This window comes from Thermobia domestica, chromosome 13, assembly GCF_964235325.1.
Source record: "Thermobia domestica chromosome 13, izTheDome1.hap1.1, whole genome shotgun sequence".
Taxonomy (NCBI): Eukaryota; Metazoa; Arthropoda; class Insecta; order Zygentoma; family Lepismatidae; genus Thermobia; species Thermobia domestica.
The window spans coordinates 167,122,452-167,142,934 of NC_137466.1; the positions used below are offsets into that span (position 1 = coordinate 167,122,452).

The 20,483-nt window shown below is 33.4% G+C and overlaps 1 protein-coding gene across 1 annotated transcript; it reads left to right on the forward strand.

Annotated features, from left to right (window-relative positions):
- The first annotated feature begins 1,341 nt into the window (after positions 1–1,341).
- Positions 1,342–18,484, forward strand: LOC145669325 (ionotropic receptor 75a-like). Its single transcript, XM_081737632.1, has 7 exons — positions 1,342–1,397; positions 4,880–5,047; positions 8,544–8,779; positions 10,504–10,715; positions 13,087–13,364; positions 15,867–16,061; positions 18,044–18,484. Exons 1-7 carry the CDS (start codon positions 1,342–1,344, stop codon positions 18,219–18,221), a joined length of 1,323 nt encoding a protein of 440 aa, XP_081593758.1. The 3' UTR covers positions 18,222–18,484.
- Positions 18,485–20,483: the final 1,999 nt, after the last annotated feature.

A 20,483-nucleotide genomic window follows, 5' to 3' on the forward strand; every position in this document is an offset into this window, starting at 1 on the left:
CTTTATATATATGAAAGAAATGTTATGTTTTGTAGTTGTGCTTGACCAGGGAGAGATTCGGCTAGACTAGGCTCTGTTCGACTTGCCTTGTATGTGGTGTCCTACTTTATTTCTCAGTAACTACTAGCCAAATCTGAACGAAATTCAGTGAGAAAGTAGCCCATTGCGTAAGAAATAAAGATGTAGGCCACATTTGGTCTCCGGGCTCAGCCAGAAACAGGGTTGGCTCGGCTCGACTCGCTTTGTATGTGGTACCTTATTTCTCGGTATCTACTGGCTAGATCTGAATCAAATTTAGTGGACGAGTAGCACATGGCGAAATAAATAAAAAAAAAATTGCTTTGTATGTGAATGTTTATTTCTCCGTAACTACTGCCCAGATCTGAATCAAATTTAATGGGCAAATGGTATATGGCCAAAAGAATAAATGTTTCATTTAGTGCTTGGGTTGGGTCATAGAAAGGCTCGCCTCTTCTTGTATGTAGTGCTTGATTTCTTGGTAATATTAGTCAGGTCTAAACGAAACTCGGTGGGCAAACTCTTCGGGTGCAACGTTGGCTTTAAAGTCTGCTCAATCCATTAATTGCGTAAAATATTGTTGTTATTGTGTATGATTCATTTTGCATTCCACATTCCAATGCAGTCGAAAATTTTGTCAATATATTATTTAGTTTTTGTTGTGCAGGAGAAGCGCAGAACTGAATTCAAATCACCGATTCCTGTTTTTCTTGATTAAATTCGTAAGCAGTCTTCCTCTTTTTCTTACTTAATTTTTTGCAAACCGTTGAATAATCAACGTTGAGTTAATTCGCAATTTCTTGAGTTTTTTTTTTTTTTTTTTTTTGCTATGATAGCCTTTAATTAACCGTTGACGAAAGCAGAACGAATCGCGACAATGGTTATCTTCCAGGCAGAAGTCTTTATAACGGAATTTTTGGAACTATATTGTACTATAGATTTGCTATGTTGGCTTTGGCCATACTTCATTAAAGCTCTCCAGCTAAGTTAAAATTCTTTGATATAGGTTTTGTCAAAATTATTTAAAAGGTAATAACACAGAAATATATATTTTATGGTCCGAAATAATAACCTAAATTTTCAAATGATATAGTGCATAATACAGCATAGAGACAATATGTTTTATGATCACAATGGTGATCAAAGTAAAGGTACATTACTTTCGCAATAACCCAATATCAATACTGTTCAAATGGAATAATTTGCGCATTACTTCTGATAGAATGTTTTACTGATGTTTGTGTTTTCTTTTAGATTACACAGACTCCTCAAGACAACTTACAATTCCACTTAACGAAGAATAAAGATATGCATATTGACAGTATGACTAAATTTAATTTTGCATTATTCCTTCACTTAAGAGACATGTTTAATTTCACGTAAGTATATAGATATAATGCCCGAACAACAGTTACAACTTTAGATGCTCCCATTTAGTATTAAGCACTATTGTATTTGTAATTGAGTATTACAAAAAAAAAAGCAGAATACTGGAAGACAGTAATTAAACAAGAATTTTAGAAATGATCAAAAAATGGATCAAAAGATTGCGATCTTGGCTAAAAAGTTTAGTAATGTTCCAAAAAGAATGCATCAAAAGGTTGTGATATTGGCCAATAATTAGTTTTGGATCAGGGCCACAAAATTTTTGACCGGCCCCTAATTCGAGTTTTCGTATTTTTTAATAAGCAAATCATACTGAGTTAATTGATAGTTTGGGTTTGGCTACACTATATGGAGTTCTCCAGATATAAGGCGCACAAGAAAAGTTTTGATTGAAATATATTGGATCTTTAAAACATTTTTGGATCAAGGGCCACAAAATTTTTGAGCAGCTCCTGAATCAAGTTTTCGTATTTTTTACGGACTAAGCACATCATACTGAGTTAACTGATAGTTTGGATTTGGCTACTCTGTATGGAATTCTCCAGATATAAGACCTACAAGAAAATTTTGGGTGGTTGTTGCAGTATAGGCTAGAAAATATCTTCTCAAAATTGTTAAATGAAATTTAAAATTCATCCTCTATTACGCTTTAAAAAATCTAACTTTACCTAGCGCACATGACCTGTGAGAAAAAATGCATTTAGCAAATCTTGTATCGATGAAATTCTCTTAGGATTAATTTTTACCTTCAAATTTAAATAATTTTGTCTTCTGAATGCATGATATTTTTTTCTTTTTAGAGTTTGATGTATTTTGACATGTTTTTTCGTAAATATTTTAGTATTTGAGGGATACCTAGCGAGAGACAATCAAAACAATCATTATTTGTGCCTACTATCTTTTCACCGTGAAGGTTTCAAGAAGTTATTTTTCACCTGAATGTGCTAATGATTTTCAAAAACAATATCAAACACAATGACAAGGAAAATCTTTGCATACAGGGCACTCAAGATTAAGAAATTCTAAAGCATCCTTTCTAAAAAAAAAATCTATAGGATTGATCCGATAATGCATAAAGGGCCTTAAATTATAACATCTTTTTTCCATAAAGATAAAGAAGGTTGTTATCGCCATTTGGTCGAAAGAAAAAATAATTGCTATACATGCCCATATGGCTTAACGCAACAATTCTCAAATTACACGGCCCTTAAATCACTTCCATTGATGAAGGAATATTTAGCGAATTGCGAAGTTCGTAAGCAGAGTAAATACTCAAACTAAACGACTTCAAAATATCAATAAGATGTGAAATTCTGACACTTTTGAGCCCTTATCATTTTATAATTATGTGAGATCAGATGTAATTCTTTGATTCGAATAGGCTTCCAGAAATAAGGAACGTGTTCAAAATAATCGGGGTGAGTGCAACCATACCAGTTAAGGCAAATAATAGTAATAATAAAATTGACTAGTCATATCAGTTTGGTGAGTTATAAAGATTTTTTTTTTTTAAATCTCAATATTTGGCTAATTAGAGTAGTTATTTTTCTGGAATAGCATAGACACTTTTTCCTTTTTACTTGTGGATCTAGTGAAGCTTACTGTATTTCTAGGTGATGGGTTATACATTTTAAGAAATATACAAATACTGATTTAGCGAGATCAGTCAGTAAGTGATGTGTTTTTCCCAATCAGAATTCTAGCTGCTAATACATCCTTAGACTACAATATCACGACATCCTTTAGCAGGCAGCTCTGGTTTCTGCACGATGAGTGAGTCAAATTAGGTGTCACGAAGTTTAGGTGAATACAACAAAATTTGTTACGTTTGATATTGCAAAGTGATGAAAAACAACTGGAAATATGTGTGTATAGAGAAGAATGGAAAGAATTAGTTAGGTCGATCGGAAAACGAATGAGAGGGTGTTAGAAATAGTGGGGGATAAAAGAACACTTTTAGATATTGTTAAGAAGATAAAGAGAAACTGGTTGGGACATTGCCTAAGAAGAAATGAGGGACGTCCTAGAGGGTATGGTGGCAGGAAAGAGAGGGAGGGGGCGAATGAGACTACAATTAATGGATGATATAAAAACAGAAAGATCATACGTCAAGACAAAGAGGTTAGCGGAGGACCGTGGAGTATGGAAGCTTCTCAGCTGTTGCAAGTGACCTGCCAGTAAGGGCAGAAAACCTATGATGATGATGATACTGCAAACTATTCATTACAGCATACCCACACATAGCAATGTGATATCATTATACTCTAACTTGGCTACTTTTTTTTAAAAAAAAAAAATGTTCTTGTGGTAAACATAAACATCGTATTGTAGTGCTGTACATATTATAAATGAAATACCCACTCCAAAACTTGCCTCTTCTATTGCTGTCATTCGAAAACTTATCTTAACACCGTTACTTGTAATTATTAACATTGCATTTAGTGATAACAAATGTTTAAATGTTCAATTACACAAAACAATAAGTAAAAGAAATTCTTGGTCACAAAGAGAGAAGTGGACATTTAATTTTCCATCACAAGTATTTTCCACGGGACAACAAAATCTTGATTGCATAGTAAATGGTTATACTATAGAACCGAAACTACATTTTGATTGGTTAAACACAGTAGTAATCGTAAAAAAAAAAGTTATTTTAATCATTCTTGCTATATTAACACAAAAAATAACATAAGACTGAATAGCCAATGAAATAATATTAAATTACATATTAAATCAGTTCTAATTTGAACTTGTGACATTGTGATTCGATAAGAAACATTCACACTGAACGAAACAATTTTCCATTGAATTCTCTACGTTTTCAATTTCAATACTCAGAAGTATATATGCTGAGCAATACATATTTGATCCCAGTGACTCGTTTGTCTTTGCAAATATGGACTATGTTTGAATTAAAGTAATACATTTAAATATCTATTGTATGTAAGATATCATTGGCTACTTTTTTTGTTTATTTCTTAGAACATCATATTTGCAGCAGTAGAAATGCATTATTTTACACTGCAATCCGTTTAGCCTACGTCTTTCATGATGACATATTTAAGTGTAATGTTTCTTGATTGCATTCAAGTCAGCACTGAACTAAAAGGTTGAAAATAAAAGCGAAAAATCTTAATAAAAGAATATGTTTTCTGTATAAAAATAACATAATGTGCAGGATTACATAATAACTACGTACGGTTAATATTCTTAATTAGCGAACATCAATAAATTATCAAAGAAATTACAAGAATATGTGTGGATGCCGAATGAACAAAGATATGAATGTTTTTGTGTTACGCGTTGTATTATGTGATTTTGTTAGCATCAACTTAGACAAGGATGTGGTGCAAATTTCGTCCTTGCCTAAGTGAACAAAACAAAAATATGAACAATGATTGTATGTACCTAATTAATTTTTAAATGTATTATTATTATTATTATTATTTTGTAAGCTCATTTTGTCTTTTTCTAGAATGAATCTTGTTCCTACTGATTCTTGGGGATATAAATGGAATGACTCGTTTGATGGAATGGTAGGCATTTTGGAACAAAAAAAAGCTGATTTAGGAGTAACATCTCTGATTATTAAAAATATACGTTTAGAAGTAATAGATTACACTGCACAAACTTGGGTATTTAGGTAAGTTCTTGGTCTTAAATACTTTCCTAATTGTTAGATTGACATATATATATATATATGCAAATCACATACACTTTGAGAATCCAAATTCCAAGTATTTGTGGTGTGTTTAAAACTAGTTGAAATATTATTCTCAATATTCTAACAATTTTCAAATAAAGAAGCATTTATTTACGATAAATTGTTCTTGTTTATGTACTATTTTATGATTTCTCTCACATGAAGAAATTGGTTAGAGTGTCATGCTTTAAAATCAAAAATGCATAGTTTAAAGCTATATAAGTGCAAATTGTCATACATTTCAAACTCTGATATGAAGTTAAATCATTCATGAAGTTAAATCAATCATTCATCAAGTATCGGAAAAGCATGAAAATGTTCAAACATCTACTAGGAAGACTGGTAGAAGGCGACAGCTGGAAACTGTATGATAAACTTTGATTAGAACGTCTTGCCATTTACCACGGATCAAAAGAGGAAAAGTAGTTAAATAATAATTTTATTTATTTATTATTTCGGAAGTATTCTTTGTTTCATTACTCTGAGTATAACCAATTTTCAGGTACTCAACTTAAGGTGGCAACAACTCCCAACAAGGAAAACAAACATTACTCAACGAGATATTATAAACATAGATGTATCAATAGATGTCATATCTGGTAATCAATATTAAGTATAAAATTACTCTGTTAATATTCAAAGTAAGGGTATATGTTAATGTTTGTTGATTCATGAGTAATGCTTTAGACGGCGTGAGTGGACTGGGCATGTATTCCCATTCGTATATATCATTGTTAATGTTTCGTTCATATTTCATGAGATATTACTATTATTACGGTCCAGCATAATGCTGTTCGGTACCCACCCTCCTTAACCGGCCACCGCGGAGAACTCTCTATTCTTTGCCCCCAAATAATATAGCTTTGCACTATTTTATTTGTGGGTTCAGAAAGCTCGTCCCCACGACAATCGCTCAAGGAAGGCGCGATGCACCTCACCGTACGGTCCAGACTCGGACGGGAATCACCTGGGCGAAGACCTAAGGCGTATTACGAAAATAGTCGAGAGCATCACCTACTTTCATGGATTGAACACAAGTTATTTAACAATCACGTTCTTGCCACGTCATGCAATCTGTGAAAGAAAAAACTGACAAAATTACATATTACAGTGCCATTCATTGGAAATGAACAAACGTACCTGAGATAAACAAACATTTCTTTACATTAGTCGCCCCATTTGCGTAATGAATTCGTAAGTATACTTTTATTACTCACTTCAATATTTTCTGTCCGCCATGGCTCGTCGGTAGGTGTGATCACATTTTAAGTTGAAACACTGTATATCCGTCGAATCCGCTCACAGAAACAGTCCTTTCTTCCGATTCAGAGAATTTAACAGACAGTCATTCCATGCGAACGCAGAGACAGCATTATGTTGTGATTTCTGTTGAAGAATTGACTTATTTCGACAAATTTTTGTGTTAGTCGCTGACTATATGTCCATTACCTTCAAGTACCACCTGCCAAGTTCTTTGTTTCACTCTTAATCTCGATCACGCCCCTCGTCGTTATAAAATATTACTTGGGGCCGATTTACTTTAATAATGACTTACTTAAAATCACCAAAATATTCAGTTTTGCAATACTATTTTTAATGAGTTTTACGCATATTCGAAGATAACAATAGATCTTCCAAATCATATGACAACTAACACTCCTTTTAACATAACGTCTGGTAACAAGATCATAACATGATCAGCAAAAGAAAATTGCTGAATCATGTTTCACACACACCAACACACATTGAAGTCCAACTAAAAACTCCATTCTTTCCTTTTCTTCTTCTTCTATCCTGTCTTTTAGCACCACTAGGCGGCAGCACGATCAACAAGCAGCATACACCGCACAAAGTGTACAAATTCAGATGAACGTCACATAATGCACCAACGCAGAATTTGCGTTTATACGAAAAATATTTTAAGCAAAATTTTGGTACAGTTACACTATCAAGCTATATGTATTTCAACCAACATATAGACAGTAGGGCATAGCCTGCAGAAAGCTAAGAAGCTAAGGTTTCCTAGAGGAAAAAGCCGTTCAACATTTGTACTTATACATTTTTGGTTGTTTAAGAAAAGTATTGAATCAGATTAAATAATTTGAGGCTGTTATTACTGTTTCCTAAAAGCATGTGCCTTGTATTGTCTATAATAACGTTTCATAGGTGATCTTATGCAGCTAGCTTCTTGAAATGTAATTTTCAAGGACACTGGTCAATAGTCGTGGTCAATAGAAAATCTTATCTACATTTACAGTTTCTTCCTGGTCTACCAATGACAAAACAATTCGAGGACATCTTGTCAAATTCAGTGCAACAAGGTATGGAGAGAAGGAGACTAAAAGAAGTTAAAAGTAAAAATAAATAAAAAGGAACAAAGATAATCAAACCAAGAATGAATCAGTATAAGAAAAGCTCTCTTAGATTGGAAAGAAGATGTTGAACCCTTCACAATGCATCTCTGGATCTCACCCTTAAACACATAGGATGCCAGGCAGCATTGAGTCATTTTGCCCTATGCGCGGTGCGAAATTTGTTTTAATGTCCTCTGGTGTGCCACAAACAGTGTGGTGCTTATGCTTTACAACGATCTCCAACACATCATTTTCACTCGCATAAATGCTATTGTGTAACATCCCTACGAAACCATTGACTGAAGCTAGGTGATGCCTCCTTTCCAGCAAATTTTGCCAGAGGTCTCCTGAGATCTATGTACATATACTCTATCTTTCTTATATATTTACCTATACGTTCTATTAAATGTTTCCTCCACAGGAAAATCTTTTCATCTGTGAGAAGGATTTGGCGGTGCCAACATTTTATGTTTCTCTCAAGCAGCCTCCTTGTTGTCGTTGGTCTTGTGTCGGGTAATATGACCGGTGCTTCGGCAGTACTCCTCAAGCTTAAAATCCTCTTTAATAGTGCTTGACATGGTACTAGGTGGGGTTTCCATATCCCTTCCCATGATTTTCTGCTCCCTGAGCGGATTTTTGTGAATAATTGGGTAACTACGTTAATGGTTGCTTGTACCCTTGTTTCATGTGGTTGACCTGCTCTTGTTCTACCAGTGACGACAGACGTTTCATTAATCGATTAATGATGCAATATACACACTTTATTGTAATTTGTAGTGGTTTCAAAAGATCCGAAATCTTACTGATGCCTTGTTACACTTGTATAGTCCAATAACAGCAACGTAGTTTTACCTATCTCTCAATCTTCAAAAAGTAGCTGTTTCCACTTAACTGGTGTATTTTGTATCGTTCATAGTCATATGTCCTTCAACTGCGTGTACCAATCCCTCATATTAAGCACCATAGAAACTACTCCAGAGGCCTGTGGAAGTATAGACAGAATATATGACTGCATTTGATAGTTAAATAAAATTAATATCAAATTCACTTTTAATTTAATGTACGGTAAATTTTCATTCTAGGCCGTGCTTCATATTCAGACATCCACTTACAACATCAATACGAAGTGTATTTCTGACTCCATTTGAGGTTCCAGTATGGATCGTTTTCATATGTGCCTTAATATCGATCATCATTTCGCTGAGAATTTTAGCATTACACGACCATCGATGGATTCGAGTTTATCCACCAAATACAAGAACAGAGTCCAGCTGGAGTGCTGTTGTTGTTCTTACAGTTGGTGCAATCTGTCAGCAAGGTAAAGAACTTTTAACTGTTATTGCTTGAAACTTATATTGTAAGGTTTTCCAATACATATTTCCAAACAAATTTCAAACCTTGTAAAATTTCCATATAACATTATAAGATCTAAAGTATGGACCATAATTTATGGAGTTCCATTAATTTTTATTACTAAGGATCGGATTTTAAGGTGCAAAGTTGTGGTCAGTTAAAGGGAAAGAAAGCTGAAAAAGGAAGCATTTTGTTTTATTTTTTAAAGGTTTTACCTTTTAAAGAAGGTAAAATAAATCTTATCTAGAAGCACAAAAAAGGAGGAAACAGACTGTTCCATCTGTTTCAGGGAGGGACCACCACTGATTTTTATATTTAAAAAAAATCACACTTTCAATTTTAGACTACATAAATAGGCGTCATAACTAATCAATTCAAAATCAAACAGAAGAAAGTTATAATTTAGAGTAAATACAAAATGTCGGTTATACACAAATTATTAACAAATCTAAAACATACAATTGAAAAATATTAAAACTTTGAACCAATTCAATATTATTGTTAAACAGTATTTTGGAAATGTTGTCCCTCGTCAATCTTTTTTTCATATACATCTCTGCTTAAAATTTAAGAAAGTCCTCTCACAAGGGACGTTAATATCTGTATAATGCAGTTCTTTTATTATGGAGAAACTACACATAAATACAAATAATACAAGGAACAGTATTTACCGTTTATTTATTTATTTTATTAGCTTAGCATCCGACAATTAAACTGCGAGGCTAAGGGAAACTACTTGCTCCACAATACTATCAAAGTGGAAGTATAGCATTTAATTACATTAGAATGGATTTTGCTATGTTATTCCCACTATCTTATCTCTTGAAATCAATTCTAAGGTCGTTCGTTCAACACTCTAACTACTTTCATGGTGACAAAATTTATAATTGTTCCTTAACGCGAATGTGCTTTACATTAGTCTCATGGTGGCCATCTTCATATCTCCACATTCCAGTGACTGTCATTTAAATGCCAGACAATTACCTGTAAGTGAGAGTCACAGTAGATGTTGCCTTTTTAGTGTAGTTTTAATGTATATTTTACTATTTTTCACATTAATACAGAGTGGGACAGAAAGAACGGACCTTTTTTTTAAAAGTAAAAAAATCATTATTTTTTAAGAAAATAAAATTTATTGACAGAGTTGATCTCGTATTGAGAAAACATTTTACAAAGTCAAGTGTGGAAAAGAATATCTGGCATGTGGTGTCCTGTCCTTTCATTGATCCATTCCTGAAGACGTTCTATGAAGTTGTCATCCTCTCTTTCCAACGTAGATTTGTCGATTTGGACGACTTCCACGCGATTAGCTTCCTATGCGCCAATAAAATCTGAGACTTTATGAACGCAATGACACCTTCCGTACATCTGTTACTCCACCTAGCGGAGAGATTTAGCCATTTCAAAATCGTTCGTTCTTTCTGCCCCATCGTGTGCTTCCATTTGGCCACTTCATATTTTTCTTTACATATGTCTCTTTCATTGTGAGCAATTCATTCATTTATCCTTTAAATTTTAAAAACTCATCCTCAACAACGCTTAACCTGCTCAAAGTTAAGGCAGGTGGAAAATGTGTGAAAATTAGAGAAAGTTATTCCACTATTTCAATTATAAAGTAGAGTTTGTTCGGAATGGGATAGATTTACCAATTTTTTTTTTCTAATTTTTACATTTCAAATTTTATTTCAGGTTCTTCAAATGACCTCAAGCAAAGTTCATCTCGTATTGTCTTTCTCTGGGTTTTCCTTTTCGGAGTTTTAATTTATAGCTTTTACACATCGAGCATTATTTCATCTCTACTACTTGCGCCGCCTAAAACAATAACAACACTCGAGGATTTAATCGAGAGTTCATTGAAAGTTGGAATAGAAGATATAATATACAACAAGGATTACTTTGCAGTAAGCATTTTGCACAAACATTACTTTATGCTAACTTTAGTAAGCCTAACATGAAGTGTTAAAATTACATAAGATTTCTGGTACTGTTGAGAAGGACAAATCGCAATGAATTCATTAATACCTCTGGTATAGTCCCAAACGTTGCAATCACAGTGTTCTGATGTCCGGAGCTGAACACAGAAATACTGAAATGACAAGAGTTTAAGTGTGTATATATACACTAACACTAACATCTTCAAGCAGTCCCTTTTCTATATTACGGAAGTATTGTAGTATCATATTGCAACTGATGTTTACTCATTGATATCCATACTCGACGAAACGCAGCCACAATAAAGTGAATATGGAATTGATGGTTCCAACAAGACAATACACAACAACGTTTCATGATCCCAAATACCACATGATACCACGGATCGAGAGGACAGGCACACAAACTAGTGCCCTCACGAACAGTTCGACGCGATGTAGAGTGACGGAGCATATTTTCACTTCTGTTCCATTTCACGCCAACGCTAGCATGTACAATTTCGTTTGTATCAACGAACATCTCGCATGGAGAGCTAAATGTCACTACATCCTTGCTTAGGATGAACTAGCGTCAATTACCCTCTCCGCTTAATTAAAACATGAATTATTACTTATATGTTCCGTTAGTCAGTCACTTTTTACTATTACTGAAGCTCTTTCTGATATCGGTCAATTTCGATCATTTTTATTTAATCTCACCCCTCATCTTCCCCCAAGTTATGGGTCTGATTTTGGATTTAAGCGACATGGAAAGTATCACTGTTCATCTCAGCGACCCCGAATACTATGGATTCGAGACTAATATCTATCATTTTCGATCATTTTTATATATCACCCCTTCCTCTAAGTTGCACCGATAAGTGAAATGATATAAACTATCCAAGAGTTATTAAGTTTTATTTATTTTTTATATCTCCCCTCCCTCCCCTAAGTTCTGCCGTCAAAGTGAAATAATAAAAACATTCCAGCCTCAAACTTCACCTATATTGAAAATTTGATCGAGGTGGGTCGAGTGGTTCAAGAGTTATGAAGTCACAAACATAGTCACTTTCAATTTTATGTAATAGATTTCAGTTCTGTCCGATGGCTTGGTGGAATCTGATTGGCTGATCAGTGAGAAGTTATTCTTGATACAATTTCATTGACTGATCACTTACAAATTTTTAGTTTAATATTTTTTTTGGAAGTTTTAAAGTTCTTACTTGAAAAATTTTAGTTTGAAATTTTTGGTTATTTTTTATCATTGCTTAAAATTTTTTGTTAGAACATCTATGTTTAAATTTTTTAAAGTTCATTTTTTAAAATTAAATGCTTGGGGTTTAAAAAGTTTGCATTTGTTGTAAAGTGTCTTTAAAAAATGATTTGAAAATGTATTTTAAATTTTTTCGCTACATGAAAAATTGTAACAGTGCAAAGTTTTACATACCAAAGCAAAGAATCGTTTCTAAAGAATCTGAACTATTTAATAAAATAAGTCAAACACCTCTTACATTTGCATTTTTTGCTATTTTTACCGATAAAAGGAAACGAGATATACCCCCAAAACTTACAGAGGCACATACTCTGGTCATATGCTACCATACCGATCTTTTAAATTTGACATTTCCAAGATTTAACAGGGTGGTCGTAGGTTCCCCTCCCCAAACTTAGGGGGTTGCCGAGTTATTTCTGCTAAAACTTAGAAGATGCGGTCCTATGTGCCCCTAGGTTATTGACCTTGGGCCATTCAAAACTTTTGCTGACTCAGCTTACAGCACAGCACACTCCTCCCCAGTACTACTCTGTGCACATGAGAAGATTATTCTATTTGAAGAATGTAGTCGTCGTAGTCTTATCTTATGAGTTCATTTGGAACCGTGCATCAGTAGCTGCATTGTAGCAACATATTTGGACACCTCGAATTCAAAATCATTAATGTCTCCTGCTGGTTAGCCATTTGGACACTGTTCCTCTGTAACCCAGCAATCAGGGTAAACAAACTTTAGTAACACATAACTTCGACAACTAGGTAATTTGGATGCTAAGTGTCCTAAGTCGAAAATTGAAATTCTTCTGGAAAAAAATTAGAAGGTCAACATCTCATGAATAATACATTTTTCTGATACGTTGGGAACCAAAACCAGAATTCTGTACTTTGTGGTCTAATAATTTACTGTTTACATTTTTTTTTAACGTGCTCATGTATAGAAATGAATTATGGCGTTAGTCTATTTGTCCATATTTTGGACTTAAGGCTTTTGGCATCCAGGTAGCCAAACTACTTCTCCTAATAGTGTTCATGAAATTAATATGGATAACTTGTATTATGGATTAATGATTTGGTTTACCTTTTATAATGCAGCATACGACAAATGAAGTGGCCTTAAAACTGTATGAAAAGAAGGTATTTCCACCTAAAGCAGAAAAGCCAGCTTATATGACCCCTGAAGAAGGTGTTCATCGGATGAGGACAGAAAATTTCGCCTTTCACACGGACCCAGCCACTTCGTATAAAATCATACATGACACATTTGAAGATCACGAGAAATGTGATCTCACAGAAATAGAAATGTTTCAGCGAACTGTCATGGGTCTCCCAATCCAAAAGAAGTCACCATACAAGAAATTGTTCACATATGGGTACGTAAATTGTACGTCTACTTTTACACTTTGACAAACTATCAATATATAACAATGGATATAGTCTGTATATTAGAATTTAAAAAATTATTCCATTATTTGAATATAAGACAATATGTATATTGAGACATTAAACTTTACTTATATATTGAGCCTAGAGAAAAGTGTTCATAAAATGAGGACAGGAAATTTCGCCTTTCACACGAATCCAGCCATTGTTATAACAATAGATTATACTTAAAATGTTAAGAAAATTATTGTTTCTATATTTCTTCCAAGCTTGCAGCCTGGGTAGGGCTAGGGGTGTCTGTCTGGTGCCACGAAACTTGCGATTTGCGACAATTGTGATCAACAAGAAAGTAGTCCATTTTAATCTGAAAACTCCACTTTCTTCATTCCACCATTTCATTCATTTCTCATCATCACCGTCTCTTTTAGCCTAGCCGGCATAATCGTGGACGTAAAACTCAAAAATGTCATTTCATTTTTCTAGTGACAATTGTTATCAAGCGAAAGTGTCAAAATTCGTATTATTGATTCTCTTGTTCCAAATAAAAATAATTATTTTAGACACACCCTCATTAATAATTAAATACCGATTTCTCGCTCCTTTTCTAAGCCGGAGACTGACAAAATAGTCCGAACTCCGAACTAATGCACAATTATTTTAGTGTGTTTAAAATCAGAGTTGATGATCTTCACTTCGCGGTCTTCTTTTAACGCTTGATTATCTTGTGCTATTATTATATACAAAATATGAAGAATGAGGTATCAGAATCATCGTGCGTCGTCAGTTCAGCTTTTTAACATGAACCAAGCTCTCAGGCATTTTCTGAAATCAGGAGTAACTTCGTACTTTTGGACGATTCTGTCAACTTTCTCATCCATCTGTATATCTCGTTTCTTTTCTTTTCTTTTCGTGTATTTTAGATTTCATTTTCATAAATTCATGTTCGTGTTTTCTGCTTCCAACTTGAGGTAGGAAATCAAATCTTAGACCTTCAGATAGGATCTTCCAAGCAATGTATTTATCTTATTATTTCGTCTTTCTACCGCATTATTAGTCCTGTTTCTACTGGTAACAAGTTTATATTTCCTCAGAACTCTCTTCGTTTTCCAGTCACTCGTGTACAAAATAATCCAAGAATTCTTCTAACTTTCTATTAACAGAAGCTCCACCCTGGATGAATAACTAGCTTTCATCCTGGAAATGTGTTCGTGTCCTCCTTAGCACTCTTCAAATCAGCACGAATGGTATACACTTGTGTAAATTGCTTACTTCAGCTCTTAAACACGTTGCACACCGCTTGAAGATCCTATTGTTTATCGATTCATGGCATCTCCAAGATGCTGCCATTCGGTTTTGTAAACGAAAGTCACGACAAATATTGTACTGTCATAATCTTCTCAGCTACGTATCAGTTTGACATACACCTTCATATGAGTAGTTTTCTCACTTAACATTTTTCAGCTAGTATTTAACCTCGATATCAAATATTAGTCCTAAATTTAATACAGACTTAATAAGATGATTAATAATGTGTCGCAGTTGCCGTAACTCATATTTTTTTCAATGACCTTTAAAAGAAAGTGATGGTAATGGTTTCGTGTTTTCACATAATCTCAATTGTCGTATATTCGTCGGATCCCCTGATTTTTTCCCTCCCAAACTATAATACCTCATGGTATGCTATATTAAGAAATGTTTTAAAATAATTTTAATCTCTTTAACAAAATACTAGATAAAGACGCAGAAAAGGATTACGCACGAGTGACAGTTAGGGAGAATATATGTATTTTCAGCGAACCTTTTACATCAATTTCTTGGTAAATTCTCAACGACATACGGTAATGGTAGTAAGTGAATTGATACGAGGCACACATAGATTTAGAAAATGTCGTTTAATCTGCTACAATCTAATCTATCTGCATTTTGAAAGTCCTGAATTAATATTAATATTATTAAGAGAGCAACACATTCATCTCGAACAGGTTAAGAAAAATATAGTTTAATGATATTTGGTGTGAAAGAAATTGTAGTAGAACAGAACTTTGAAGGTTGATATAAAAATTAATAATTGCATATTACGCTATTAAACATTGAACTACGTACAAGATACTTCAATAAATAGAATTTCATTAAAGCAAGCCTCTCAAGCATTAGAAGTGTTAGTATTTTATTTATACATCTTACATGTATAATGGATTAAGAAATTCCTGAAATATTAGTATTATTAATCATACATCATCATCATCATTATTATCATCATCATCGTTTTATCATTATTACATTAGAGACCTAGATTGAAGAGATGTAACGAGAGTTATAGTTACAAATCATAAAGGATCTGAGTAATAGTTAATAAATAGAGATTTACAACGTTTAATACTTGTCCGCCTAACATAGCTATGCCCTCAACTTCTGTAAGAGGCTGGGTTTTTAATTCTGTTAATTTTTCATGTAGAATGGAGCGAAACTAATAATTTTATTTATTTTTCCAGCCTACGAAGAATTATTGAAACTGGTTTAATGCAGAGACAACAGAAAATATGGTATACAAAAAGACCTGAATGCCTAGGCCGAAACATGGAAATCAAAAGTGTAACATTTAGTGACATATCAATGGCTTTGTGCCTCTTGGCGATTGGGATATTTTGTGCATTTCTGGTTCTTTGTGCTGAGATTATGGTTCAAAGGTATGATATATTATCATTAAGTAGTTCTAAAGTGAGTAATAAGAACTAACTAATTCTGTGGACTATGGAACCCAGACTCAGTGCACTTCATTGGCTTCTGTCCTTAGCCAACTAAATCCAGTTTCTACATTGCTTTCCTATTTCTACGAGATTTGTCTTAATATTCTCCTCTCATCTGCATCTAGGTATGATTGGTATTTCTTTGATTGTGTTTGCAGTTAAAACTTTAAAAGCGTTTCTACATTCTTTCATTCTGGCTACATGATCCGCCTACCTGAGATTCCTAGGATTAATGACCTTACCATTGTTAGGCAAATGGTATAAATTATGCAATTCCTCCTTATGAAGTTTCTGTCATTTCCCATCGCCGTTTCCCTTGTATCTGAATGTTCGCCTCAGGATTTTATTTTAAATACTTTTAGTCTGCCTTCTTACCTCAAAGTAAGTGACCAAGTTTTGCAACCATATTGCACAATATTAATAATTATCCTTTTATATATTTTAAGCTTCAAATTCTTCCACAGAATTTTGCAGACAAAAGAGTCTGAATAATAACACAAATCCCCTTTTAATCGACATTTAATTTTTTCGTGAATATGGTTTTGGTTTATTAATGTTCATCGTAGATGTTAATCTTAATTAAGCAATATTTTATTTCAGTAAACACAATCAAACTATAGGGAGTAAAAAATAATATCACAAAAAAATAATTTACATTGATTGCTGTGCTCTCTGTACGAATAGTTTTAAAATTAAGGTATGAACATTTTGACACTGAACTTAGAACACTATTGTGAAGCAGGAACACTCGCAGCTTTTTTTCTTTCAAGGACAGAGGGTCAAAAGCTAATACAAGCGCATACGCTAATACATACACATACGTTGATGCACATGTGGAAGTAATGTATAATGTGAAACAACATTTATTTACATACATTGCATAATATATTGTGGTAGTATAGTATTTAATATAAATATATCAAAAACCCTATTGTGTGTAAGTAAATCGAATATGTTTTGACTAGTGGTGGGCACAAAAACCGGCTTTTCGGTTTTCGGTTGTAGAAAAATCGAGACCGGTTTTTGAACACTTTCAAAAAACGGTTTCGGTTACCTCCAAAACCGGTTCGGTATTTCACCAGATTCGGTTTTGGTTTTCTTCAAAATCGGTTCCGTTTTTTTTTAATTTGTTCTATTTCTGACCAGAATAGTGTTTCGTTGTTCTCCGGAAACCGAATCCGTTCCACAGAAATAGTTTTATGTGTTTCCCAAAAGTTTTCACTGAAACCAGTTTTGGTGAAAACCGAACCGGTTTTGAAGAAAACCGAAACCGGTTTCGGTGAAAACCGAGATGTTGGTTTTGGGGTTTCAGTTTTCTAGAAAGCGGTTTCCAGTTTTTATAAAAACCGGTTTTGTCCATCCCTAGTTTTGACGTATATTTCGAAGAACTGAACCTCCCTCGAAAATGCAGGGGTTTGCAATTAACTCCATTTGTCAATCCTGCGAGCAGCCATGTTCTACTGACATAGAAACAAGTCTTCAGAAAAGATATGATGTATTTCTCTTCAATATCTGAAGAACTACGGTTTAACTTATGGTAGAGATTGCCGTCTATGCAGTTAGCACATATCGCCTTTTTAAAGATAAGGTATTCCTAATATTCCTCAGAGGGTTATGCTAAAAGAGAGGTGGCTTGTCACTACTATTCGTGTGTCGATGAGCTTCTAAATTTGTCCTTTAGAAAAGAACTTATTTTCAATGTCTAATAGTCCTAAGTATGACTATTTGTGTAAGCTGTTGAGTGAAATTCATTATTTCATATTTTATACACACTCATAGCTAGTAAATAAGATCGCTATCAATGCTGAAAACTGTATATTATAACGATACATCAATCAAATCACTAATATGTAAATTATATCAATTATATGTATCTTCATCAAGAATTATTGAAATATTTATTTTATCTTTTCTTTCTTCAGATTGAAGCCCAGAAAAATGAAAGATGCCCGTAAAGAAGCAAACAGGAAGACTTTTCTTCAAATGGGGTTACGAATGGATAAACACAATCCAAAAAGATTACTATACATAAAACAAATAGTAGAGGGACAGAAGAAGAAAATTCGTTGGGGTGGTATAGGAAGATCCTATTATCCCTGAGTTGCACGAATGTAATCTAATTCAAGTAGAGACTGTTTACAGAAAATAATCAAAATGTATTTTTCATGTGAATGTATATACACTAAATAGTCCATAGCTCAAGTGCATGTCTCATCACTGAACTGAAAAATAATAGAGTATGAAGTAGCAAAAAGCAGCATTATTACCCTCAGAATCAGAAGGTTCCAACTTCAATTACAAAACCGATTACATTTATCGCTTCCCTTCGTGTTTTACTAGTTCAAACATTGTGAAACCACTTCAGTGGCTTTTGATTTGTTTGAAATTGTCATTTGGAAGACACAGGATCTTGTTCAGGTGGAGACATCAGTTAGAAAGAAGAAAGACACAGCAAACGACTATGCAAAGTAAAATCGCAAAGTTGGAGTCGAGATCTTTATTGGTTATTCTTAACTTTTAATAACATCAGAAGTTAGCTACTATGCATTCCCTCAGTGCGCATAAATTAAATTGACATAACCGTTACAGTGTGAAAGTTTGTCAGAATGCCTCTGTATTAATAAACCATTCGTAAAAAGAACATTCAATAATTTCACTTCTTTTAATTTAAATACGTCGTAAGCTGAATCATAATTGCATTTGATTCTTAATTTGTAGCAATATTTTATCGTTTTATCTACATGGATAGTTTCATCAAAAAGTTATCAACATCTTGGACTACAGAAGTGATTAATTACATTCAAAATGAAAAAAAACAGTTATTACTTTAACGCATATAACAAAAGCTAGAAAACATAGAATTCCTTTCGAACTTGAGTTTTACAAGTTCGATTGTCAGGTTTTACACAATTGACTAATGAAATGCTTGGAGATTTAATTGACATAAAAACTTCAATTAGGAACATGGTTCAAATCCATTTAGTCATTCACTTTCTTTGTTTCAATAAACATCGGAAAAATATTAGTAAATTATGGTAGACAAAGTCACAAATACTTTTTCAAAAGCTATTACAAGCACAAATAACGTTTAATTATTAAATAATTTGACGATTTATATCAAGATATTAAATTATTCTTGCGTTAAAAACTTTTCTAACTTTCATCTCATGAAGCGAAATTTTAAAACTAAATGGGAAAAAATAATGCACAAAGCATATTACTTTTCGGTAGGTTCATCCATCACATTAATTTCATTAATTTGCAGTATTTTATACTAAATGCCAAACTTTCAACAGTGTTTTACGAATAATAGCAGTATAAAAACATCATAGCATCTGCAAATCAAATAAATATTATTCTTTGTGCGGATAAGGCCAAGCACATAAACTTTAAAAATTACTGAAACAAAATATAAATACAATAAAATGTTAACAGCAAATAATAAAACGAAACACATAACAACAAGCGAAACATGTACCGAATGCAGGGCCGTTACATCTTAACCGGAATATTTAACTCTTACACAGTAGTAATTCTAAGTGTCAATAAAATGACAACTAAGCTTTAGATTAGTACTTGTATATGAACTGACTAAATACATGCAATAAATTCACTCTATATATGCCATGTTAAAAATGTATATACAAGTTATTAGAGCAATTAGAATTATATTTCACTATTTGGGCCTACTAATAGGAAGAAAGGGAAAATTCTTCAGATTGTAAAGAATAAAATTAGACATAGAAGAACGTCTGAAAAGGTAAATCAGTAACGCATTAATGGAAACATGGGCCTATTTCTCAAAACTACTGGCATTGTAACACTAGTGTAAAACTCTTCAAAATCAAATGTTTGTAATTGTGGATACATAAAATTATGACAAATTAGTGTAGCATAAGTATTTAGAAATAAAGACCACAGAGGAAAGAAGAGGTAAGTCAAAAATGGTCGAAAATGTGTTAACAGCAGAATTACGTAGCCTGAAAGGTGTAGTTTGCATGGACTTGCAGTAAGAAGGTTAGTAACTAAGCAGTTTAATGCTAAGATTTCGCCTACAAGGGAAGAAGAAGGTAAGTCAGTGAGGAACAGGGCGATTGTGTAAAGTTATATTAAAAAAACTGACTTGCCTCCTTTTTCCCCTGTAGTCTTCAAATTACTTCCGCTGTTATTCTAGTAGTTCTACTTTACAATATTTTGCAACTTGTGAAAATATATACCAAGACTAGTAGTTTTGAAAAATAGGACCCTGGGACAGAATGTGTATTGTACTTGTAAGGTTAAATTTATTTTGTGGTCTATTTTGATATTTACAGTGTTTATTGTTTCATATTGATCTTAGAATGCATTGCATGGGTCAAATTA